Source organism: Falco peregrinus, chromosome Z (genome assembly GCF_023634155.1).
Source record: "Falco peregrinus isolate bFalPer1 chromosome Z, bFalPer1.pri, whole genome shotgun sequence".
Lineage (NCBI taxonomy): Eukaryota > Metazoa > Chordata > Aves > Falconiformes > Falconidae > Falco > Falco peregrinus.
The window spans coordinates 66791144-66816805 of record NC_073739.1 but is presented as its reverse complement, the minus strand read 5'-3'; the positions used below and the strand labels follow the sequence as shown (position 1 = coordinate 66816805).

General features: G+C 37.0%; 1 protein-coding gene across 1 annotated transcript in view; it reads left to right on the top strand.

Moving 5' to 3' along the window:
* Positions 1–23347, top strand: part of NDUFS4 (NADH:ubiquinone oxidoreductase subunit S4) — a 48251-nt gene extending 24904 nt beyond the window's left edge. The window contains exons 3-5 of the mRNA XM_055791266.1: positions 14271–14443; positions 18718–18791; positions 23139–23347. Coding sequence (XP_055647241.1) covers positions 14271–14443; positions 18718–18791; positions 23139–23242 — 351 coding nt within the window. The 3' untranslated portion in view covers positions 23243–23347. The remainder of the gene's footprint in view (positions 1–14270; positions 14444–18717; positions 18792–23138) is intronic.
* The last annotated feature ends 2315 nt before the right edge of the window (positions 23348–25662 follow it).

Below are 25662 nucleotides of genomic sequence, written 5' to 3'. Positions count from 1 at the left end.
CAGAGGGGTCTGGGCAGGCTGGAGCGATGGGCCCAGGCCAGTTGTGTGAGGTTCAACCAGGCTCAGTGCCGGGTCCTGCCCGTGGGTCACACCAGCCCCCACAGCGCTGCGGGCTGGGGGCCAGGGGGCTGGGAACTGCCTGGGGGGAAAGGGCCTGGGGGGGCCTGGTTGGTGGCCAGCTGGGCATGAGCCCCCCGTGTGCCCAGGTGGCCAAGGAGGCCACCAGCACCCTGGCTGGTGTGGGAAACAGCAGCGCCAGGGCAGTGACCATCCCCCTGCACTGGGCACTGGCGAGGCCGCCCTTCGACTCCTGTGTTCAGCCTCGAGCCCTCACTGCCAGGGGGACGCAGAGGGGCTGCAGCGTGTCCAGAGATGGGCAGGGGGCTGGTGAAGGGTCTGGAACACAGGTCTTATGAGGAGTGGCTGAGGGAACTGGGGTTGTTTAGCCTGGAAAAGGAAGAGAAAAGGAGGCTTAGGGGGGATTTTATCACTCTCTACAGCTACCTGAAGGAAGGTCATTGCAAGGTGGGTGTCAGTCTCTTCTCCCAAGTAGGAGGTAATAGGACAAGAGGAAATGGGTTGGTTATTAGGAAAAATTCCTTCCCTGAGAGGGTGGTCAAGCCTTGGAACAGGCTGCCCAGGGAAGTGGTGGAATCAGCATCCCTGGATATATTTAAAAGATGTGTAGATGTGGCATCTGGGGGCATCATTTAATGGTGGGCTTGGCAGTGCTAGGTGAATGACTGGACTTGATCTCAAGGTTTTTTTGCAGCCTAAATGATTCCATGATTCTAGTAACTATTGTGAAATGGATATCAAGAATCTCAGCAGCTTCCTCTTGGCTGTCCAGAGGTAGCAGTTAGTGTCTGTTGTGTTTACTACTGGATAATCCAGGAGTAGCACTGTATTATTAGAATTCTCAGAACATGAACCTCTTCAGCAAAAGAGTTGCAGAAACACTCCAGTCCAGTTTTTCTAGAAGCAAACATCATTTTCATTATTAGCAAACATCACACAATGTTTTCAGTATTGACTCATTGTTCACCATCCAAATCCCAACTTTGGCTAGGCTTAGAAATTAATGAACTTGTATAATCTTTGTTTGATTAGAGAAGTATAAACTTTACTATAATAAACTGTGGTAATACTGCGGCTCAAAATAAAATATACAAACAAGTGAAAAATAGGCTGGAATGTCAATACTTCTTGAAATCTCAATCCTGATAGGCTACAGTGCTGTGAAACAAAGGGCATAGCAAATCAAGCTTTAACAAAGAACCATAGAATGATTTGGATTAGAAAGGACCTTAAAGATCACCCAGTTCCAACCCCCTGCCATGGACACAGACACCTTCCACCAGCCCAGGTTGCTCAAAGCCCCATCCAGCCTGGCCTTGAACACTGCCAGGGATGGGGCATCCACAGCTGCTCTGGGCAGCCTGTGCCAGTGTCTCACCACCCTCATATGCTTTTTAAAGTGTGATCATTGCTAGCAGCATTTCCCAAGAACCGCAAATAGATAATATACTTTACTCTGATAACCGGAGTAGTATGCACAACATTACTTGCAAGACAGTGTGACATTGCATTTGAAGATTGTGTATAGGAACTGATCTTGGAACTTGGTGAAGAGAAACACTTGGCAAAGTATGCGTTTATTAAAGACAGGCTTACTAGATTTGCTTTTCTTGAAACTGCTATTCAGCCAAGAATTCTCCAAGCATTACCAGTGTGTTAGATAATAAGGATATACTGGATGTTCTGTGTTGGGTTTTTTTTCCAAAATGCTGTTAACCCCTTGTGGGGTTATTACTTGAGGGTGAGTTCAAGCTGTTCGTAAAGTAACTTAATGGGATAGAAGAATTTAGAATAATCTTTTCTTCATTTAGACCACTCTAGCTGCAATATTTATTCAACTCGTTACCATATAAGATGGTAAGGACAGCATTCCTCTTTAGATGAGGAATGTAACTTTGAAATTTTTGTGTGCTTTATTTGTATGGCTCTATGATAGGCAGTTGTCCTGTTCAAAGGGTACAAGGTTCCACATTCTAGAATTATTTCAGAATTAAAAGCATTATTTCAATAAAAGTGAAATACTCAAAGGAGAACACTATGCAAATGAAAATACATCTGCTTTACTAAAAGTGTATTATTTAAGAGTGGACTTTGTATAGAGTCAAATATTAAATATTAAATACAAATAAATAAAAAACCCCACCTTTACTTTTTGTCATCACTGATAGTTTATTTGTGAATCTGCATTTTTGCTGCAAAACAATCTACGAAAAAGTTTTTTTCTCTCTTTCTCTTTTCTCCCCTCCGCCCCCTTCCCACCCCCCCCAACAAAGAAAGACTGCTCTGAGGAGGGAAAAAACTGTGTTGGTTAATTTTGTCAAGCAGCTAATGTGAAATTTAGTATTTAAAGTTTTTATTGATTTTGGGGATGGTGATAATCCTTGTCACTTCATGTATACAACACTGGTCTGTCAGAGCATACATGTATTTCTAAACAGTTTTATTTGTTTGGTTGCCTTTTTTTTTCTTTTTCTTTTTAAATATTTAAGTAATTTGACAGTTTCTTCTTCATGGTTTTGGCTGGTAGTTGTATTTGGTCTTAAATACAGTACAAACTCAGGTGTAGCTGTGTGCATACTCGCCAGATTATCTAGTTCTGTACATGTTTTAAGTACTACAAATTCACTATATTGTGCTGTTTGGCAATTAAACCCCTTTTCACTTGGAACAGTCTAGCTCAATTCAGCCTATACTGCTTGCTACAACTTGTTTTTCTAAGCAATTGTAGTTTGATGAAGCTTGCAGTGGTTTAGAAAACCTGGTTGGCTGGATACCAATAAAGAGCTTTCTGCAAGCATGGCTGCAGGCAACAAGTTACTCTCCACGATAAAGTTTCTGTAGTTATGACAGTCCAAGTAAAGAAATTGCCGTCACCTTCAGCTGTCCTTTAAGAGCAATAAATAGTGCTATATTTCTAAAGTTCAGCTTGAGATAATTTTATTTTTCAGTTTAGAAAACTACATAAGTTGCAAGTAGCCCAGAACCTTGTATGAAGTGGTACATAGTTGAATAAGTGATAGCAATTGCACTCTTATCCCTGTGGAGGTTTGTTTTGGTTTTAGGACAGGGTAAAGGATTTGGATTTCTTTGTCTCAGAGCCTTCTCTTTTGGTGCATGGTGGTGCTATCTCTGCTGGGTATTGGAAGGGGGAGTGCCTGATATTGAGGTTACATAACCTTCTAACATCTCGAGTGTCTGTTTTGTCTGGGCTTCCTTCATGCAGCATTCTTGTGCAAAAATTTCAAGGCTTTAGTCTGGAGCACCGGGTCAAAGAATATGTCTCTTTGAAGGGTATGCAGGCGATTTTTTTTTTTTGTTTCATGACACCGTATTTAATTTTCTATCAAAGAATACTGGTTTTGACGAGCTTGCTATGGCTGCTCAAACAAATTAAAGGAGTATCATTGTACCATGTTTAGTTTGTCTGGCTTCCGAAGGGTTATTCAACATGCAAATACTTGTTTTTTTAAGTCAAAGTATATAAGCAATGTTTCTAATCTGCTAGAAAGAATAAAAGCCGTTGATACAGTCTAGTAATCAACAGGAGTAAGAAGTAACATAATTTCTGGAGCTGTTTTGCTTTTTAAAGACTAGATAGTATTTTCATGTTCTCATAATACAATGCCATTATCTGAACACCCAAGTTAGTATCCCGTGTTACGAAAGATTTTTGTAGATCACATGAATTCTTGTCCTGTTGGGAATACTGAATGTACAATTAATTGTAGAGGGCTTGCAGTTCAATCAATGTGTCTTTCTGAACTTCTGTAGCATATCTAAGTTGTAGATTTAAGACACAAATCCTAGCCTAACTAACAGAGTTCTATGTACAGACTTGAAAGCTGTTTCTAGTTCTGAAGTTCTAGCTGAATAATTTTATCAAGTCAGAAGGGAAAAACTTTCCTTGTCTAGAAATCCTCATAATCCTGTGGGAATCGTTGAACATCTTAGTCATACTGCAAGAGAGCTAGGCTCTTCTGCAGTACTATGTCTTTCTACTCAGAAAATGAATGATGAAATGGAACCAGATGCACTTCCAGTTTGTGATGGCTTGTTTATGAGCTATCTTTGAACTGCTTTTATGGCTGCTTTCTCAGATTAGGAACATTAACCTGCATTAAGTGGGGACATGGGCCATGGAGGCAGCATCTGATGTTGAGGTCCTGAGTTCTAGTATGCAGTTTAGTTCTTGTGTTGTGAAGCATGCACTGTAGGGAAATTGCTCAGTCTTTTTATGTGTTGTGGCTTACAAGTAGTGCAAAAGAACATCTCAGCTTGATGGTGAAGTAAATTTTATCCTATTACTTGTTAGCCTGAAAGCTGGGTTAACAAGTGGGCAGAAGCTGAGCTATAAGGAATTTCTACAAAATGCTGATAAGACATACCAAATACAGTATTTCTTTAAAGATGTTACAATTATTTTGCAAATGTTTTAAAAAAGTTAAGGCTATCATGATTATTTCCAATTACAAACATGTGAAAAGTGGATAGTTTTTCCTTACAGATTGATTTTATAGATGTACACATATATTCCTGTATAAAAATAAATAACTATTTTTCCATTTTTTATTGCCATCTCCACTCCATTTGAAAGCCTTCTTGAGTCAACTAATTCTGGTTCTTTAAGTCAGAAGTTTGTTATCTTCTTCCATAGTGTCTGTTTCCAGTACAGTGTCTTACTTTATCATTGTTTAGTAAACACAATTGTACATTGTAGCATCCTTTGATTTTATTTATTTTTCCTCACAGTAATAGAAAACTGAAAGGAAAGATGTAGATACACTACATGTAAATTTGAATTCAGTCTGAAAAACTAATCACTGAATTTAATTGGTGACAGATTTCTCTCTACTTTATCAGGAAGTGTAATACCATGATTTCTGTCGTGTAAATAACCTTCAAGGCCAAGCATATAAAGGCCAAAGCAGAAATTACAGGGACAGACTACTAGGCAGAATGAACTGAAAACAGGTTGTGAAATAACACTAATACATTCTAGTTATGCTTCAGCTTTTTAGAAAAAGATTGTAGAAAGCTTCTATTTTAACCAACCATATGGATGAATTTAAAGGAACTGTTTTTGTCTAGTGGTGTTAAGCTGTGTATTTTATTGATGATGTTGAAACAGTTGAAACCCCATCAATTCCTGTATCCATTGGGGAATAATGACTGTGTTACTGTTAGAAAAGAACCTTCTAAAACACATTTTAAGGCTTAAAAGCTGTATGCACTAATTAACAAAATAGCGTGAACATTTAAGCTGTTAATAACTGCAACATCCCTCATGCACAGACCTTCAGTATGCTAGCACTGCATACGTTATCTCTTTAACGTGGGTAACTGTGTCAGTTCTTTCTTGGTTCACTACCTGCTGTGTATGGAAGTTATGTACACTATTCAGCACTTGCTTTCAACTTTTAAAGGCCATGCATATTACACAGAAGCATTACATCTTTCATTAGAGTAAAGGACAGCTTACTGTCTGTCTGGCTTGTAATTTCTTAAAGGAAACTTTTCTTCTAAAAAAGCATGCACCAATAGCAATTTTGCTTTAAATTTCCGTTTCTTGATTGGGGATTTGCTCCTGGTTTTCTCCCGTGTTGTATACCACTTGTTACTATGTGGCAAAGATCTGTTACAGAAATCACTTTCTTTTTAGAGGAGGTGTAAAGACTAGAGAACATAGATCACCATGAAGGCAGGCATCCGTTTACATGAACTCAGGGTTTCTCGGTATTGTTTGTAGTAGCAGACCATGCACTAGTGTGACATTATTGTCAGGTTAAAACTTTGAAACACTACTTTTTGCCTTTTATCCACCCCCATCTTTGATGAATTGTCTTTTTTAAATAAACCAGACCCTAAACAGTTTGTTAAATTGTAACCATTAAATTATGTTCCACAGTTATAATTACATAGGGAATTAAGAGGTGGGAGGTGAAATGCAAAGAACACCAGAATGCACAATAATGAAATTTAAAAACAAAACAAAAAATAGTATTCTTTGCTGTAGCTACCAGCCCAGGGAGATTTTTGACTAGTTAAAACTGAATTCACAATGGATGTTTCATATTATGTAGTGATAATGTCTCTGATGGTTTCATGATAGGAAACTACTAGAGTTCTCAAATCTTAAGACTGCACTTTACGTCCAAATTTGAACTCAGCAGCTCAGACCTTAGGATATTTGCTTTCCAGATTACAGTATGAATTGGCCAAGGTGTTCCTGCTTCACTGCACTAATTACACTGCTGCTGTGTGAGTACTGTCCCAGCTCGCTGCTGGGCTGTGAACATCATGCTTCCTTGGGTCTTCGCAGCTTGAACTGGTAAGGGACCTTTCCACAAAACTGAGAAAAGGCACCCCAGCCACACATTTAACACAGATTAGACCCCTTCCTTACAAAAACTGAAGACGGTGAAACAAATGGTGCTGGTATTTGGGAATTCCACCTGGGCCTTACTTGCAAAATTTCTTAGTGAGTACTTTAAAGGAAGCTTTGTAAGGTTTTCAAATAGGCATAAAGCAGATGAGTACTGTTAATTTTCTTGTTTCTGACAGAATTCCTGAAAAACAGTAACTTTACAAAAATCACTTAAGTTGTATGCTTATCATTTATTTTGTAAAGATAGGTAACTTTTAGTGAATGTTAAAAATAAGGACTTTACTGAAGTGGCATTAGAAACACACAAAAAAAATACAGAAAATTATTCCCAATGTTCAAGAGTAGCCTGAATTTTGGCTCTCGCTTAAGATATGGAAGACCCCGTGCTGAGCTGCAGGCTGAGGCTTTGCGTCAGCAAAACTACATTTTGTAACTGTAAGCTCAAGAGTCACCTTTAGTGAATAATTCACCTAGATGTTCTTGAAATACTATGTTTAGCTTTGCGAGCCAGTTTGCTTATTGTGACTTATGTTAGGAGTATAGCATAAATAATCAGAAGTACAATCTGAATAAATTTTGTTTGAAAGAACATACCGTCACTGAACTGGAGGTGAGCTACAATATACTATTTATGTAATAGTGTATACAAATATGAACTAATCGGGGGAATCAGTACAATGCTGTCTGGTGGGCTCTAGCTGCTAGTACTTTGTCTTCTTTCCTTTAAAGCTCCTTCCTGCCTGCTTGTTTTCCAACTGAGAAATAGTTTATTTAAGAACAGTTGCTTATGGTAGTAAAGGAGCAGAGTGTTGTCATAACTAAATTATTCTAAGAGGAATCAGATTACTTCAATTATATCAGCTATATTCAACCAGTTATCTCCTTTCTAAATGTAGAAAAACTAAAACTGCCTCTCCTTTTATTTGATAGTTTAAGGTCTAAAAACTCTGCTGTAGTCTTACTCTTAATTTAATTGATTTTTTTTTTTTGCACATTTTTTAATCTGAAGATTGTGAAGTTCTTGGAGAATGCTTGAAAGTTGTGCACTGTAGAAAACTGCCTTACGGGTAGTAAAAAAATCTCAGACACTTGTGTGTAAGCAAAAGGTTTGCTTACATACACTTTGAATGGGTTCTAGAAAACACATTCCCTCTAAATCTTGCTGTGTTACAAGAAAAAGTATTCTACAATATCTGCTGTAAGTAATTAAGACTTATTTTCCCCCACCTTGTTCAAGATAAGCCCACTGTGTATAATCTCCTTAATTTGAAGAATGTCATGACCACACTTAAGTCTCTGATGACTACTACTAGCAATGTCAATCTGTTTGTATGAAATCTATTGCTCTCCCTTGACTGCACCTACTTTTCTCCATTTAATATTCTTAATATTTCTTACTTTCGGTCATATGGAGAAGCTCTGAAGTGTAGACCCAGATATTTGGTTCCTCTTCTCTTTAATTTCATAGTATTTACCCAGACAACATTTACAAAACTAAGACATACTGTTACAGGAAAAAACCCGTACATGATTAATAATCAAATAATCATTTTGTCTTGCTCTTTGATTATTCCTTGGCAGAAAAAGTATACTAAGCATGAAATATCTATCTGTGCTGAAAGTGGGACTTAAGTGTTTTGACTGTTTCATTTTTAAATTTCTAAAATGTTGTTTACCTGTCCATGAAGAATGCAAGCTGAATGATTGGTATTTGTCACATGTTTGTCAAGAAAAACACCTCTCCGTTTTGAGGCTTGGCAGAGCACTGAGGTGCGAAATCTGAGATTTTTTGTTTTATTTTTAGTATTGTGGTTTAAAATAACAAAAGCACAGATCAGCAACTTTTGCCATAACTTTTACCATTAATTGCTTTTATAAATACAGTCTTTCTTTTGCAGAAGACGAATATGGATATGAAATATGGGAATGTAATGCAGACTATAATGAAACTGTTTTAAGATGAGAAAGAAGAGTTAGTAAGCAGGAAGTTTTCTACTTACTAGTGTGAAGTCATGTTCCAATTTGTAGAGAGCACCTGGGATTTTTAGAAATCCAGTCAGTTATTCCTGTTTACTGTTCTATCACGTTCTCTCTGAACAAATCCAGGTGATGTTAGTTTAATGTGCTTGTGGGATGTGTTATGCCATTGTGTTTGTAGTATGTCATGCAATCAGCATGGAATAGTATTGGGCATGCACAATATTGTTGGGAAAGTGGAGTGAGCCTTTGTGCAGTGGGATGACAGGGAAGTTCTCAAGGAGGCTTTGCGACAACAGCAAATGTTTAGCTATCATGGCTGTTAAAGTAGTATCTCCTCAGCTGTGAAACACAAACTGATGAATAGATTTTGCTGAAGCTAGCAGCGCTGGCGGATGTTGGACTGTTTAGGACTCTGAGAACACCTTTACATAATGACAGTGAGTAATCTAAAAAGTATTGTAATAGACTTATGTGGATTCCAGTATTGTGACAGTATCTCCTTCTGTTAGACCCATTTTTCAGCATATCGTTTTCTTCATTTCCAGTTTCTCTTCAGTGATTTCTGCAAAACTGCCTATGGAAGGAGATACTCTTAAGTAGAAGCTATCATGCAGTCATTATTATCGTTGAATCCTGTCTCCTTAAAATAGGGTTCTTTCAGTGCTTTTCTCACATCTTTATTAATCGTTCTGCAGGATGGTTAGGTGGGAGAGCATGTTACGGGTAACACCATGTTGTTCACAAATTACTGTGATAATGCAAAATGATTGTGAAACCTGAAAGAAAACTCTGTTCTGTGTAATACAGAGTTTCCTAAGGGCAGATATGCTTTTTTCCCCTTGTTATGTCTGTAGCTGTTAGAGAAATGTTGTCTGACCGCATTTAGTTCATTTTGCTCCATTTTTCCACTGACAATTTGCATAGTAGATTCTGTTCTCTTGCATTTGTTTCAAAAACACCGTATTGAAGTGTAGAGACATAAATGTTCTCATCCTGACTTGCAGCCTAAGCAGCTGAGCACACTGCATAAAAAGTCCCTTTCACGGCAGCTATTTTGTGGGTATTATGCAAGATGTTCTGTGCTTTGATATAACAGCTACTAAAGAAAGTGTATTGCAACATTAATTTATAGTGAAACTTTATGCACTTAGTCTTGTAAAACATGTTGGGGGTGGGGAAGAGAGCAAGCTGTTGTAAGCTCCAGAAAACTTCTCCTCCTTTCTAACAAGTGTAAACTATTGAGGTTAAGTAGGTGGGGCAACCGGAAGTAATTACTAAGGCCAGTGGCATTTTTGCGGTTTAATAAAGGCAGAAGCTAATTATTCAGTTTTTATTTAAGTGAAATGATGCCAGAAAGGAGGTTCCTGCAGGGCAGCTGCACTCCTTCAGTGTTACCCTAATTTACCACAGACACAACTGTCACAAACAGAACTTTTAAACTTGATATATAGCCACGAAAGTAAGGAGTCCTTTGTCTGGAATGCATGCAGAAGAACTCCTTTATACAAATCAACCGGCAGATGACGGACAATGATGAAAATTTGATTCTTTGAAGTCATAATGGTCATTGAAATGTGTGAAATTCTGGTATTGAAAAGAGAGCAGCTAGCAAGACTCTAAATCCTGGGTGGTTGCTGGAAGCTTGCTGGGAGGTTTTTCTGTGTTTTGACATCAACTTCCCATTGCTTGTTCCCTGTTTCCTTTATCAAAAAAAAAAAAGAGGGAGGGGGATGCTAAACAGTAGATAGTTGGTAGTGGTTATGTACAGGTTTTGTCTACAGTGGAAAGAAATGTCCTAGGAGAAACACGACACCTTTATGCACACCTGACCCATTTGTTCAAAAACATTTGTTTTCAGAGATTCTTTCAATCATTGGTCTTTTTTCCCTTGAATGATAGAATTCCGTTTATTGTCCCCTTTGGAATGTGTGCTATTGGTAGAGTACTTAAAAGAAGGAAATTCTCATTTCCTTTAAAAGTCATCTTCATGCTGAATATTGCTTTCATTGACACTGCCTCCGTGAACCAGTTTTTCTCACTGCTGTATAGCACGTTTATAATTTCTTATTGCTCTTCCTAGAACAGCTTTACTTTCCACCGTGGCAAGCATTCATAGATAGCAGTGTAAGTTATAATAAAGAAAACCCCTTATCTTCATTTGTAAGCAATTTGATGTGATTTCTGCAGTTTAAAAAAAGTGTTTCATCCCTCTGAGCTTATTCCAGGAAGAGCCAAAATGTTTCAAAATGAGTATTTTGGGTTTTTTTGAATTACAAAGAAATTCAGAGGTTGCTATTAAAAGAAACAACACACTATGTATATTAAGAAAAATATAATGTCAGAATGCACCTTTTAGATGATAGCCTGCCTTAAAATGTGAAGCAGGATTGTTAATTTCTAGTAAAGCGAACCTGTACAGTTCAAATCTTAGGTCTTTTATATTGTCACCTTATTATTTAGAATTTTGAATGCTGAACACCTCACTAATATTTTAATATGCTAATGTGGCAAAATTCAGTAAGGAACACTTTAGGGAAAAGAAAAAAAAAAAAAGAGATAGTAATGTGAAACCAGCTGTCAAAAAATCTTTGTTTTGGAAAGTTGGTTCACAGGTAGTTTCAATGAGAACTTGAACTCAGAACAAAGCACTGAAGACACAGTAAAGAGTTCAACCCAGTGCAGCATAGTTCTTTTCAAGTATTATATTGTTTTAATGGCATCTTGGAGTGGGAGCTTTAGCCCATTGAAATGTCGCTTAAAGGACAGGTTCTTCTGTCACTTGCTGGAGCTGTGTGGATGAAATGATCACAATAGAGTGTTGTAATGCATTTTAAAAGTGTGAGAAATCAGTTTGTCTAGACTAAGAGTGCGCCTACAGGGAATAGGAATTTTAGAGCTTCTGTGCTCTTTAGGTGTCAAGTATGTGATAGATGCCAAGCCTTTTTATTCCATATCTTTGGCAACAGCTCAGCTATGCTACAGTACCTTACATGTCTACAGCAAGCATAACCAGTGATTTTATGTCAGGACAACTTGGGTTTCAGAAACCAGAAACTCATTGTCCTAACAACTGTCTGTTCAATTGCCAGCTTTAAAACAGGGAAGATATCAATAAACGATTGCTAGATTCCCAGAAGGCATGGAAACTTTAGCTATAATGAATCAAAGTGTGAAGAGCTAGCAACACCATGTAGATATTTTAGTTTTCAACTTGAAAAGATTTTTTTAATGGGATGAATCCTGTACTATTAGTGAAATAACTTTGATTTGGAGCCAACTGAGTGCCCAAAAAACCATGGCTTGAAGGAACTTACGGTTTGTCTGGGGTTTTGGTTTTATTTTCATTCAGATGAACAAGTCTAGGCATTTCTTTTCTATGGTTGCCTCATAAATACAGCATTTGCTGCTTTTTAATGCTCTCTTTAGATTGTGTTCTGTGTACACTAATATGTAGTATTTTTATGGTTCTCTGGTGTGGAGGCTTCAAAAGAGGAAATTATATATGTCGGTAATGTTATTTCATGTAGTATCTTATTTTAATAATTCCAGATAATTCTGGAAGAATTCAAAACCCTCTAAATCTGAAGCATGAATTGCTGAGAATAATAGTAGTTAAGAATACCATTATTCTGAGCTACTTTGAAACTTGCACATTTGGAGGTATTCGATAACAAACCTAGAATTTTTGCCTGTAGCAGATAGAGGGGGGAAAAAACAAAATTTTTGTGAATATTCGTATGTTTTCTAGATATGCATGCTTGTTTAATACAGAAATAAAGGCTAGTATAGTAGCCTGTTCCTATAAACAGGCAAGCTGAAACATTGAACCCCTGCCAAACTTTACTGCAGGTAAAACCCCCTTTTTTGTTAAAGAAAGCACTTTGCCAATTCAAATAAGAAAACTTTAAGCTATTTCCTTCCAAAACTGTGGTTTAAGCTTCAGCAGTCAGAAATGCCAGTCTGTCAGGAGATATTTTACATACATGTTGCAACATTGCAGTGACTATTCATGTTTCTCTTTCGTATCACTGCTAGACTCATTAAAAATAAACATTACTCGGTCCTAATGAAAGCATTTATAATGGAATTGTTAAGATATTTTGACGCTTTCTTTTGGTAGTCTTTGTAGAAATGTCAGACATTGAAAAATTAAATGTGCATGCTTGTTTGTTTCTCCTGCTGTTCTAATTGCAAATACAAGTCACATGCTTTAAACTTGCTCTGTTTTGTAGTTTAGAGAGACTATCTCCCAAAATCTGTTTTCTGAAGTAAAACAAAAAAATGACACTTGCCTCATTTCAAAGGATGATCTGGTGACAGCACCAAGAGCTTTCAAGTTTGCCACAAAACAAAATCCCAGAAAGTTAGTAGCTGCAGACATTTAAAAGTGACAGTGTTTTATTTAAACTTGTTTGGCTTTTAATTCAAGTCATGGCAGTCCTGGTGAGACGAGTTCAGTATGTCCAACGTTTTGCTGCACTTTTTTTGACTTTTGCCAGTTTACTATTTGTTCCTGGAGGGAGAAGGGAAGTGAAGGGCAAGAAAGGAGACCGAGTTGCTCCCACTGGCCTTTTAAGTATGTAAGGAACAGGAGCAGTTTAGCATTCTTAGAGATGGATTTGATGTTTGATTTCACTCTTTACTCTACTAGGGTGAAATGACAGGTTAATTTTATGTAATTACTGTTTAGTTTTTAGCAAGAAAGTTCACTTTGATTATACCAGATGCTGCTGAGGGTAATTTTTCACAGCAGTTCTTGTGAAGTTTTTCCCTATCTTATTCTTTGTTAAAGTCAGTTAATATTTTATGCTGGTTTTGTGATCCTTCAATTTTAATCTTTGTTAAGTTTATTTGTTGAGTCACAAGCCAAGCCTTAATAGAGGAGGGCATCCTACTACTGACTGTGTGCAATGTTACGAGCCCTTTTGTGTCTTTGAAGGTTGGAATCCCTTGAATCCTTTTGTCCTTCACAAAAATGCTGATGAATGTTACCAGTATCAATGTTCCTCTCTTAATCGTGAATATCAAGAGAAGAACTGACTGTAAAAAGCTGATACTCGTAGCTTGAAACAAAAGGGAGTCAATTTTATAGAATAACTAATGGTTAGAGAATTAAGAGAGCTGGATTCTAGTACCTGCTCTGCAGTCTCAGTCAACAGAATATTGTGCAGAAGAGAACCTCCTGCCTCTTCTTCCTTCATGCTAAGCATAGCTTCTGGGGTCAGTGTGGATGTCGGTGCCTCTTAATAACATACAGACTTCTGTCTGAGTGAAAGAGCTTACGCTGTGGCACGTAGTAGGCTAGCTAGGAATTTGGTAAATAGCCCTGCTCCTATGAAATTCAGGCTCCTAATGTTAATGTAAAATTCCAGGATTTGTCATTTCAGTCTGTGCTCCAGTATTTTCTTTAAGGGTGAAAGAAGAGTTTACACATCTCCACATTTACTTTAACTGGTGCCAGTTGGAGCAGTCCTGACTTCGCAGTTGTGGTCAGAGGATGGGAGGGAATGTCCTGTCCCTTCTCTGACACTAGCAGTTCCGTAGCAGGGAAATGAGTATGTTCAGGTAGCTGATCCATGCAAAATTTTAATTCAGCCAGGGGAAGTAGGGTGATAGCAGCCCCAGCATCTATCAGCTTCACTTTTTTTACAACTGGACTCGTAACATACTTGTTTGAAATTTTTTTTCTTTATTTGGAACTTTAAAAATTAAGCATGAAATTATGTAAAAAATTAAGCATGAAATTATGTAAAAAGCGTAAGCAGTGTTATTTTACAAGCCTTTTACATGAACCCTTTTTTAACAAGTTCCCTTGTGTTTTTCATAGGATATCACTGCTTTAACTGGTGTTCCAGATGAGCACATCAAAACCAGAAAAGTTCACATTTTTGTTCCAGCGCGTAATGCAATGCAGGCAGGAGTTAACAATACAAAGAAATGGAAGATGGAATTTGATAACAGAGAGCGCTGGGAGAACCCTTTAATGGGCTGGGCATCTACGTGAGTAGTTACTGAATGGGAAATATTTTTCTTCTATATTTGGCTCTTACGGTTCATATAAATGTTAAGTTTGAACTATCCTTCCTACCTGTAAATCTACTTGTGTTTTAACAGTTCTTACGGCAAGTGCTTGGGTTATTTAGTCATGTGATTAATGATCTGTTATGTTTAAAAGATTTTAGCTCCCAGCATCATCTGGAAGAGTTTGAAAAAAGTGTTAACAACAAGAAATGTGAACAATTACATTTGCAGTGATGTTACTGTATGGCAGCATCAGGGAAAGAAGATTATTTGTTAGCTGAAGCAGTAAATCCTCCTCAGCTGTCAGTTGGGTCTTTTAAATTTGGTTAAACATAAAATCTGGATTATTTTTTTTTTACATAATTTTATAAATATCCTGAAGATCTGAAATGGAGCCATACCTAATTTAAAAAAAACCAAACCAAACATATTTAAAATATTACACTGCTTGTTTCAGTGTTGCTAATATTAGCAGTAAAAACTCTTAAATATGCCAGAACTCAGAAAACTACTAATCTTAGCTAAAAATGCTATAATTTGGAGCCATAAGTACAATTTGGATGCAGCTAATTTTTAATTCTTTTTTCCTTATATAAAGGTACTACCTACATTTTACAGTGTACTTAGAATTCCTGTAAACTGTGAGGGCTACACTAGTAATTCTTCTGACAGTGTTGTGGTTTTGATTTGAAGCTGTTTGGTTTGAGGCATATTCAGAAAAGTTAATTATTCTACATAAACAAAAATAGCCACTAGAGAATATTGTTTAAACTTCAGAAAGGATACAACATGTATTGAAAATTTCTGTCTGCAATCATATTAGTGCTTACAATGAAAGAATACAAAATTACATGAAAAAAAACCTTAAAACTTTAATTATTAAATAATTTGAGGACATTTTTTGATACATTCTAAGTCCAGTCACAGAACGTTTTTTTTAATATATTTTTTTTTTACTTTTTAAACATATTTATAAAATAAATGTATCCAGAAATATTCAGAATAATGCTGAAATCAAGTCTTCCTGTTATGTTGGTTATGTAAAAAACTGAGAAGACTCACAACCTGGAACATCTCAGTTGTATCAGTATTGCAAAGTACTAGGGAAGCCAAGCTCAACTGTCATTAGACGTGAAAAAATACTGAATATGAATTAACTTACTAATTGTATTTAAACAGTCTGTTAAAATAGCTGTTCTAAAACTATAAGCGTTTATGTAACAATGACCTCATTTCAAGCATGTCTTGGGGGTTTTTCACCATTTCATCTTAAGCGTATTTAAATTGTTGTTTCAGAGGATAAGAGTTCAGTGATTTAATACATGTATGCCTTGGGTGACTCACCTGCTGAAGATGGCTACATTTAACAAGTAATGACCAGGTTGTTGTTTCATGGGGCCTAAATTAATGAAGTAATAGACTGTTGACCAGCAATACACCTTTCCCTCCCGACTTGTGTGCCCCCTAAGTGTCTAGCCACTGAAGTATGGTGGTGTTTACACCACTGCACAGATGTAACATTTTAGCAGGTGCTACTAAAATCTGCTTTGGTTCAGTTTGAATTTTAACTTTTCTTCTGATCTCCTTTTGCTTTTCAGCTGTCTTTAACCTCCCCAGACAAATTATTTTATGTGTGGGATTTTGCATCATCTCAGCCAAAACAAATGCTTTTAACCTTTCTAACAGTTATAACCATTTGTGCTAAATAAATGACCTAGAAAAATGAGCCCTGGTATTAAGGGCTTACCTGTATGTTAAATTGTCCTGGAGTGATCTTACTGTGGGAATTTAAAAAAGGAATGACTGTTTTGAACTAATCCATCTCTGCATGTGGTTTTATTTTGGAGTAGGGAAAGAAATATTTCCTGTGTAAGCAAACTCCAGGTAGGTCAAAAGCAAGTGCTGTGTTGAGAATTGACACAGCTAGGTTAAGAGCTTTTTAAACTAGTTTGTATCTGTTCATTTTTAAGGGATTTTTGCAAAAACTATTAGTGGTCATTCTGGTAATTTCAAATTACCATTGAACACTGAGAAATACCTAAGAAGAGTTTCTTCTCTTCAGATTTAATTTCTGCAAAGAACAATTCTTAGAAGTTTTCCCATTCACTCTTGAATAATGTAATGGGATTAGTGATTTAGAGCCCTTTAGAGTCTGGAGATTAGATCCCTTTTCCTCTGAACTCAATGTACTTGCTTACCTGTAGGTCTTTGCTATACTTGTATCGTTTTACAGTCTCATTTGCTTTTTTTGTTGCATTTGTTGTTTCTTGGATATAGGTTTCTGTGGAAATAATCCAGCATTAGATCAAAATAAAATGGACTCATGGATTTTTTTTTTTTTAATTAGGCAGTTTCATTACGGGAATGCCTATGGATAGTTCTTGAGTACATCTTTTAATATAAAGCTGTAAATGAAGGAACATGGGAAATACATGGTTTCAATTGTACAAGATGTCATAAGAGAACGAAACTTGGAATCTCTGTGACTGATAAGACAGTTTAGGGCAGTCATTGCACATCCTGCAGCACTGCTGTTGCTGACGCTATCAGGATGTGATGCTGGCCATCCAGAACTCCAGTTTGCTTACAGATTATCCAAACTTAAACACGTGGATAGCTCATTTATGGGAAGAAATCAAAAATCTGTATTTAGGTTGAATGAAAGATGATCCCATATGAAAACAGAACAAATAATTTCTGCACAATCCTCATATTCAAACTACCTCTGTCCTGTAAGGTTTTCACCAGACTTGCAGTACTGAACAGGCAGTGGTCCCTCACTACACATAAGACTTAAACTTCTTTGTTTCCACTTAGTAGTGTTGAGAAGAGTTTTACAACCCCAGCTGTGGAAGAGAAGGACAAAAAGCAAAAGTTGTCACGATATTGCAGTTTGGGTCACTTGATTCTCCACTGTTCATGTCATGGACTATTTCTTAGTTCCTAATTCTCCTTACTGCTCTGTAAGAGAAATCTTTAAATGTCTTCAAGAGAACCCATCTTAATGGCTTGTGAAAGTGTAATTTCTGCCTGTATGCTGTTTTTTTGTTGTTGTTGGGGTTTTTTTGGTTTTGTTTTTTTGCTGTTTGTGTTTGTTGTGTTTTGTTTTTTTTTTCTTGGGGAATATATTGGATATATAGTGAACTCCATTTTCCCATGTGTACATCAGATAAAATTACATTGTTGTCTTTGCTGGAAGCTAGATTCCCCCTTTTTCCCTCCCCCTCCTCCAGTCACAGGCTTTGTCCTGTATTGTAGAGAGTTCAGTGTAGCTTTGGTTGCTTTTTCTCTTCATTTACCTTCTAGCTTCAGAGAGAGAACAGTTGAGAGGCAGCTCCTTCAGTAATCTGTTGCAGTTTGGTTTTGTCTTCCCAGTTGTCTTCCAGGCTCATGTGCAGTGTTGTTTCAGGGAAGCATTATCTAATCATTGTGCTGCTACAACCAGTATCTTATTTTCTAGAAGTTTTGTAGGTTAATTTTTAGAACCTATTTTTTTCATCACTTGTCACTGTTCGTAAATTGAGCTTTTGTAACAACAAATGCAGTGTATTTTTTAAACTGAGTTTTCAGTTTGTTTCAGAAAGGTTTTTGCTGTTTGATTTCTTTCAGAAATGCAGGTGAGGAATAGCTGATCATTTAAAACTAACCACTGTGTAGTTAGTTAGCTAGCAGTTTGTGGTTTTGAACTTTCTGTTCAGTGGTGGCCTGCGGTCAGTGTGCTGCACTGGAATAATTTGTGGAGGTCATGTGACCTCAGCCAAGCTGAACTCCTGAGTTTCTGTAATGTACTTTTCAGTCTCTTATTGATTCCTGTTCTGCTCACTTTTGATATTCTGCTCTTTTCTGTATAACATTATTTTTCTCCTAGCTGCTCTACAGACTCCAGGTCTCCTTGAAATGTTCAAAACTACCTTAAGCCTCCTGACCTTCCAAAAAGAGAGGCACTACAAAGCTTTAAAAAGAAAAAGATTGTTGCAGAGCAGATATTATAACCTCAGCAGGTGGTTAGATATATTTGTCTAACAAAAAACTTAACACAATAATTTCTGCAAGGAGTTAGGAGGGGAGGTTAACAGACTGAAAGGATGAAACAATACCCTACAGAAAAAAAGGTTAATCCCAGAAATAATTAAAGAGATTTTGAATGCCTTGTGAGGTGGCGTACATACAGCGTTTGACTAGCATTTGAGATACAGATACAGTTATTTTTTATTTCAAATGTGCTTAAAATTTGTCATGTGATTTTCTTACAGCGCTGATCCTTTATCCAACATGGTTCTTACTTTCTCTACTAAAGAAGATGCCATTGCCTTTGCTGAAAAAAATGGTACGTTATGTATTGTACAGGTTGGGTGTGAGTGATTCAACTTTCTATAGGCAATCTTGATTTCGAAGTATTAACAACAGAAAAAGTACAGGATAAAGTATCTTCCCTCTATTCCGCAAAATCTGCAGACCATTAGTGCTCTGCTTGAGGAGGAGGAAAATGGGGCCGAATGTTTCCAAGGGCACTGAAGGCATGAATCTAGGCCTTTCACTTCCTGGATAAGTGTTCCAGCCTGTTAGCATTACTATTGCAAAAATAAAGCAAGTATCTGTGTTTTGAATAAGAACTGAGCCTTGCTTAACTCTCGGAGGAAAATCAATATTAATACTTCAAAACTATCCCAAGCTGCAGGTCCCAGCTATATGGCAGTTAAATTTTTGCATGAAGGCTTGACATGAGCATCTGAATTCTAGTTAAGGAAAGACTGTCAGAACCCTTGTAAGTGTTTGATAATCAGAAAAACTAAAATTAAGTGACTACCAAGTAATTATGTTGGACTTTAGTTTTGGCCATGTTGCAGAATGGATTTATCATTGAATCAGAGTATCTCATGTTGGAAGGGAGCATAAGGATCATCAAGTCCAACTCCCTGCTCATCGCAGGGCTACCTAAAACTAAACCATATGACTAAGAGTGTGTTCTAGATGCTTCTTGAACTCTTGATAGGCCTGTTGCCATGACGACTTCCCTGAGGAGCCTGTTCCAGTGACTGACCACCCTCTTGGTGAAGAAGCTTTTCTAATGTCCAGTCTGAACTTCCCCTGACACAGCTTCATTCTATTTCCTTGTCTCTTGTCACGGGTCACCAGTCGAGAGGAGATCAGCAGCTCCCCCTCAACTGCTCCCCTTGAGGAAGTTGTAGATCGAGGAAGTTACATGTTACTTACAAAGTACAGTACTAAAGTCTAAACATTTACACTTGATGATCATATTTGAGAAGGAGAGTAAAGCCAGTATCATTACTTAAATAATTTTAGTACTAATAGTGTAGCAGAAGGACTGTATCTGTAAACTTACTTGGTTATTCAGACTTGCATTTTCTGACAGAATTACGTACGCATAATCTCAGCCTTTTGAATATTCAGCAGTCATTCTATGTGTTGGTATGAATTTTTCACTGCAATTTTTTTTTTTTTAAATCAGTTCAGTTTTCCTTAAAGAGCTAGGCTTGATGCTTAGTGCTTATGGATGTGAGGGAGATTAATTGCACTGAGTTAAAGGCAGGAATAATGCACATGGAGTGCAAACTTGTCCAGAAGTCTTCTTACCTGTGGTCTACAGCTTTCAACTATATTTAGTCTGGGGTAGACAGGTAGTGAAGTTTTTTGGTCAGGCCAAATCGTGCAAAGTTGTTAGAAGGCTTAAGCTGTACACCCAAACAGGGTAAGTCCATTAGCTTCTACAATTAAGAATCTAAATCATTTAATGTGCAATTTATTTGCACTTTTTAACGATAAAAGCTAGTATTGAATTCCTCTGTTCCTCTTTAAATGGATTTTTTTAAACTTAATAGTCTTAATTTTACTGAAAATTAAATTGTATTCACTAAGAAATTAGTAGGATCATCATGTTTGTATTGGATATACCAGTCACTGTGCAATTCCAATAGTATTTTGTAATCTTTTGTGAAGAAATAAATTTTGGAGAATCTGCTGTTGCTTTACTTATGCTTCTTTGTGTTTAGTATTGTTCACACTATTTCCACTTATTGGGAAATTCAGACTATAAGAAAAAAAAAAGAATCCTGGCCTATGTATCACTATGTTAATGAGCTACTTATAACATGTCCAAAGATATGACATATTTTGTCCTTTTGAAATGCAGATTCAGGTAAAATACTTTATTTGTTCAGTGTAGAAAATTTATGCCTTCACTGGATTAGTAATGAATCTCCATTGCACAGGAAAACTGCAGAGAAATTCTGCCAACTAAACTAAGTGTTAATATCATTAGTTCAATATTCACTTAGCTAGCACCCTTACTTGTACCATAGTCGAGATGCACCAAACCTTTCTGCAGATACTGGCTTGCCTAAATTATTATTCCATTTTTATATAAGGTGGCTTAGTTTTATGCATATGATATGTGCATAGTATTTTCTATAGTAATAGCTGCAGTATCAGATGTAGCTGGAAATAAAAATCACAGTATTTAGTTCTGCTTTTGGAAAAAAATGAGAAACAGGCACACATTTACAGTAGAACTTAGGTTCTAAACTGATGTGCTATTGAAACATGTCTAAATCTAAGAACACAAATATTTACCTCTGTCCTTCCTGTATGAACCACCCAAGTTTTCCGTTACAAAATTCCTTAAGAACCTCAAGTTCAATTTCTGCAAATCCTAGGTATTTCAGGTATTTTGATATGATTGGGAAACCTAAGAGTTCTTTCTCACCTAAGAACTTCAGGAATGTGAGGCAAACTATCTTTTTATGCCTGCTCCATCTGATGTTTTTTTTAATGTAGGAGTAACAGCACTGAATACAGTAATGGGAGAGATCTCTGTCCAAAATATGTTAGCTGACGATAGTCTGAAGACAAGGCAAGGAGGAACCCCTTTTAACTGAATGAAATTAAAACTATAGCCTGTCGGCCTAAATCCTTTTTTGTCCTGTCACCAAGGTCGTTCTTTAAAAACATACAGCTTTAGTAACAAGTATGTAGAGTTTTTCTACTCCACAATAACCTTTAGTCAGATAGTGAGGGTGTACTTCCAGAGACAATTAAATCTGCTTTTCATCTACTTGGCTTGTATGCCAGGGTTCTGGGCAAGAACAACCTCCCCCACTGTTGTGGTATTTTTATAAAAGTGACCTCTGCTCTCTGTCATGAACAACTGAAGGTGCCTAACTCAAAGAGACTGTTCCAGAGTGTAAAACCTTATCACATACTGTAGCCTTTTGCAATCCAAAGTTAGACGTAACTAACATTGTGGATTTTGGACAGCTATAGCAGCCCAAGTCATTGTGCTGGCTGTTGTGAATCTCTTTTGGAGGCACTCAGCTCCTTTCGATCTAGTCTGTAAAAAGATGAAGCAATAACTTGGGGCTACAGATCCATTCCAGAAGCCAGTGTCTCAAAGTTAGGTGTTACAATGCTAAATGTTGCAATACCAATGTCTGTCTCTGGATCTAGTTCTGGCTGTTTACTCAAGCTTATATTTTTAATTGGAACAGAAGGCAAAAGCCAGTGCTCGCTCAGATGGAAAGAGCATGTTTTTAAAACCTCTATTCCAGTATTTCTTGCAAAGAATAGTTAACTTGGAAATGAATGTTGATCCAGCCTAATAAACATGAAGAAAATGTTTGTGTGACATTTTTGAATACACAAAATTGAGGCATGGTGACAAGACAACTTGTGTATGTTACAAATCATGTTTTGACATGTAGGTGTATCTTGAGTGTTTTCTGTGGACATAAATGTAAAAATTCATATATATGTTAAAACTTTTAAGAACTCTACAAGTTTTTATTTTAAAACTAAGGAAGAAAAGTATCATCTTATTAGTAACAGTTAAAACTGCATACTTAACCACATCTAGCTTCAACTCAAGTATCTCAACTTTGAGTGAAGTGTTGCAGCTAAAGACACCAAACTCTGGAATACTGAGTGCTGCCCTGGCACCTTTCCAGGCACCTGGAAGCTGCAACCAATTTGCATTTTGATTTACATAAACACTAATGTCTCCACCTCCTCTTTTTGACATTTTTTAGCATTTCTCTGGCTTAACTATCACATAATTTACTTGTCTTCTATCACTTCATTCTCTTTTCTTTTACCCCTGATTTTTTACTTACAAAAATGTTAAGTATTAAACTCCTTCTAATGCTGAAGATTTTTCTTTGGTCTTACTTTCTTTCGGCCTCTCACCCTTCTTTTTTTCTAGCTTTCCAAGGTCTCCATTCTCTGCCAACCTTTGGGACTGATCTTCTGTATGCTACTTTTTTTCCATGTTTCCTTATCTTATTTTAATTTCCTGTCCCAGCACACACAGAGCCTTAGTGTTTCTGTGATTCTCTGGAGTTTTGTAGCCATGAACTTGCAGGACAGTCAGTGTTCCCTGTTGAGCTTTTCATTGATGACTGTCAAGTTTTTTTGCAGTAGTAAAGAAAATGGGGCTACGTAGTATGGAGAGGTCTTAGCAACTGGGAGAACGGGCTTATGTCACATCTATGATACTTCTGCTGCCCACTACATAGGAATAAACTAGTGGATGCCTACGTGGAGAAAAAGATATTAAAGTTAAAAGGTTTTAAGTTGCATTTGCTCAATGTTATATGCTGAGAATATTTAGAATTCTCTTTTGTTTCTTGTCTCCTCCCACCATTCCCCCTGTAACCTCCAGGCTGGAGCTATGATGTTGAAGAGAAGAAGGTTCCAAAACCTAAATTCAAGTCTTATGGTGCAAACTTTTCTTGGAACAAGAGAACGAGGGTGTCTACAAAATAGGTTGGCATTGGCTGCCTGACTGCAAATAAAGTCAGCTGTGCTGTATTTATAGTCCATGTATAATACATCTCTTAATCTCCTAATAAATTTGACCTTTAAACTACAGATGCGTCTTGTGATGTCTATTTAAAATGTTTTTGATGTCTCCAATTGAACCTGTTACAAACCTCCCTATAAATAGAAGAGATTTGAAGTGTTCATACTTCTAAAAAATTGCTGTACTAGGAAACTATCTAAAGGAATGTTTGAAATCAGCTGCAACTTTAAAGATTATGATTGCTTTTCAATGGTAATTTTATATTGACTGTCTTGTTTAAACTTAACCAGCCTTGCATATATAAATTCTCTCAATAGAAGCTAGGATTTTTTCTTGCTCTATACAAAAGAAGTTGTCAATTGAAGAGCAAAGTATGATATCTAAAACTTAGCATATGAGTAAAATGTGTATTATATAACTTCCTTTCTGTCCTAATTAATATTGTCATTATTCCAGAAAGATTTATGACTAGAATAGAAAGCACTGATTTTTATGTTTGATATGGGGGAAGTTTAAACCAAAAGATTGGGATTGCAATTGTTTGTCTGTGACATTCTTCAAAAGTGAAACTAAGTTTTCACAGATTGTCAGAATAGTGTCAGATAGCTTATATAATTATAATGCTATTTTTTAATTGCTAGTTACATCTTTATCTGCGTTGAAGTTTCCTGTTGCCTAACAGAGAGACGGTGATTAGTATCTTAGCCTTCACACCAAATATGTAGCCTAAACTCAGTTTGTCTATGTGACATTAAATTGTTAATTTTAGTAATGCACAATATTCTGTTTGGAATCCTTGGTTACGTATCTATGGCATTTGATATATTCACTTTAACTTTTACTTAATAAATTGAGGTGTCAACACATGATCAGTGGAATCTGTTACAAACTGGGGGAAGGTACACCTCTTTCTATGCAACTGAGAGTTTTATCCCAACAGTTACAGAAGAAACAGGAGACTGCTCTCTCAATATAGATCTAAAGAATGGTGTAAGTCCTATAGCTGATTTCTAGCTGAAAGAAGGCATAAAACTACCTTGTGTTGCCCAGATTTGATTATATTCTTGTTTCAGTTTTAACCAGCTGCCCTATATGCTGGCTAACATTTCTTTAAAGCATTGTTTTTGACCCAGTTTCAGTGTAATCAGCCAGTTGGCTGATGTCGCTATTTTCCTATTGCAGACAAGAACTGTTACTCATCTTCCTATTGAGTTTTGAGTGCTGCATTGTGCAGTGGAGCCTAAGGTCCTCCAGGAACGCCAAAGTGCACCAAACTGGAATCTTCACAGACCAGATTCTGCTGCATCTCTTTGTATTCCAGCTGAGCTTAATGTGCTGATCTTACTAAGGAGACAGTAGTTAAGAAAAGCCATTTGTTGGCGGTTTTTTTCTTCTGTCTTTTACAGGTGAAGAGCAGCAAGATCTTAATTTAATGGTCTTCAAGCTTTATAAGAATGTCAATATTAAATTGAAAAATGCTGGGTTATCTAATGTGGCAGGTGCACAGTTCCGTTTTTTAAGTTATGTAGTCCAGGGAAGTACACTGATAATGTTAGATACCTAACATTACCTTTGGACACCTAATATATGAAGCTGCTCTAAACTCATAACTAGAATCAGTTTCACATAGAGAACAGCTTCTTTTGGTTCTGTTTCTGCTACTAAGATAATGAAAATATTCCAAGGTGAATTTAAGTCCCCTTCCCACGGAAGAAAGCTTTTTTTCATAATGCAGATGTTCATTGTGATTCTGTAGTGCACACCGCACCCTAGGTCCTTAAGTCATGTATGAGCCCAGATCTTCTTTTCCTCTGGTCACTTTCCTAGGACTTGGGTTTTTTCCTCCTGATAGATGGCTTCTTAAGAATGGAAGAGCTGATCATCATCGCTGTACTCTTCGAACCCTAGAAGTGGAGTGCAAGAGCTTGCAGAGGACCAGCAGCAACAGGAATATATTTTAAAGATCAAAAAATCTTCTAGACCCTCAGCTTCATTACCCTTTCATTAACTTACCAGAATACTACAGCAGTAGGCTGGAACTCAAGTTGTACAAGATAGTCTGACTGTCTTCAGTTAAGTACCTTCAGAAGTGAGTGTTTCATTGGTGAGCTTCTGTCTACTCTGCAGGGTATTATGACAGGTAATACTACTCCCAAATCTAGAATAGGTAAAAACAAAAGGCGCAGCAGGTAAACTACCATAATCGGTTCTTTTAGTATCCACAGCCATTGATCTGAAAATGGAGATCTAGAGATTTTGAGGACTCAAGGCTAATACAAATGCTGAAATAGATTACAGATTCATCTTGGTGGTAGGCGTAGCTGTACTGCATCCTGCTAAACAAAGCTTTTAATGGGAGTAATGTTTCAAACCTATGGAAGTG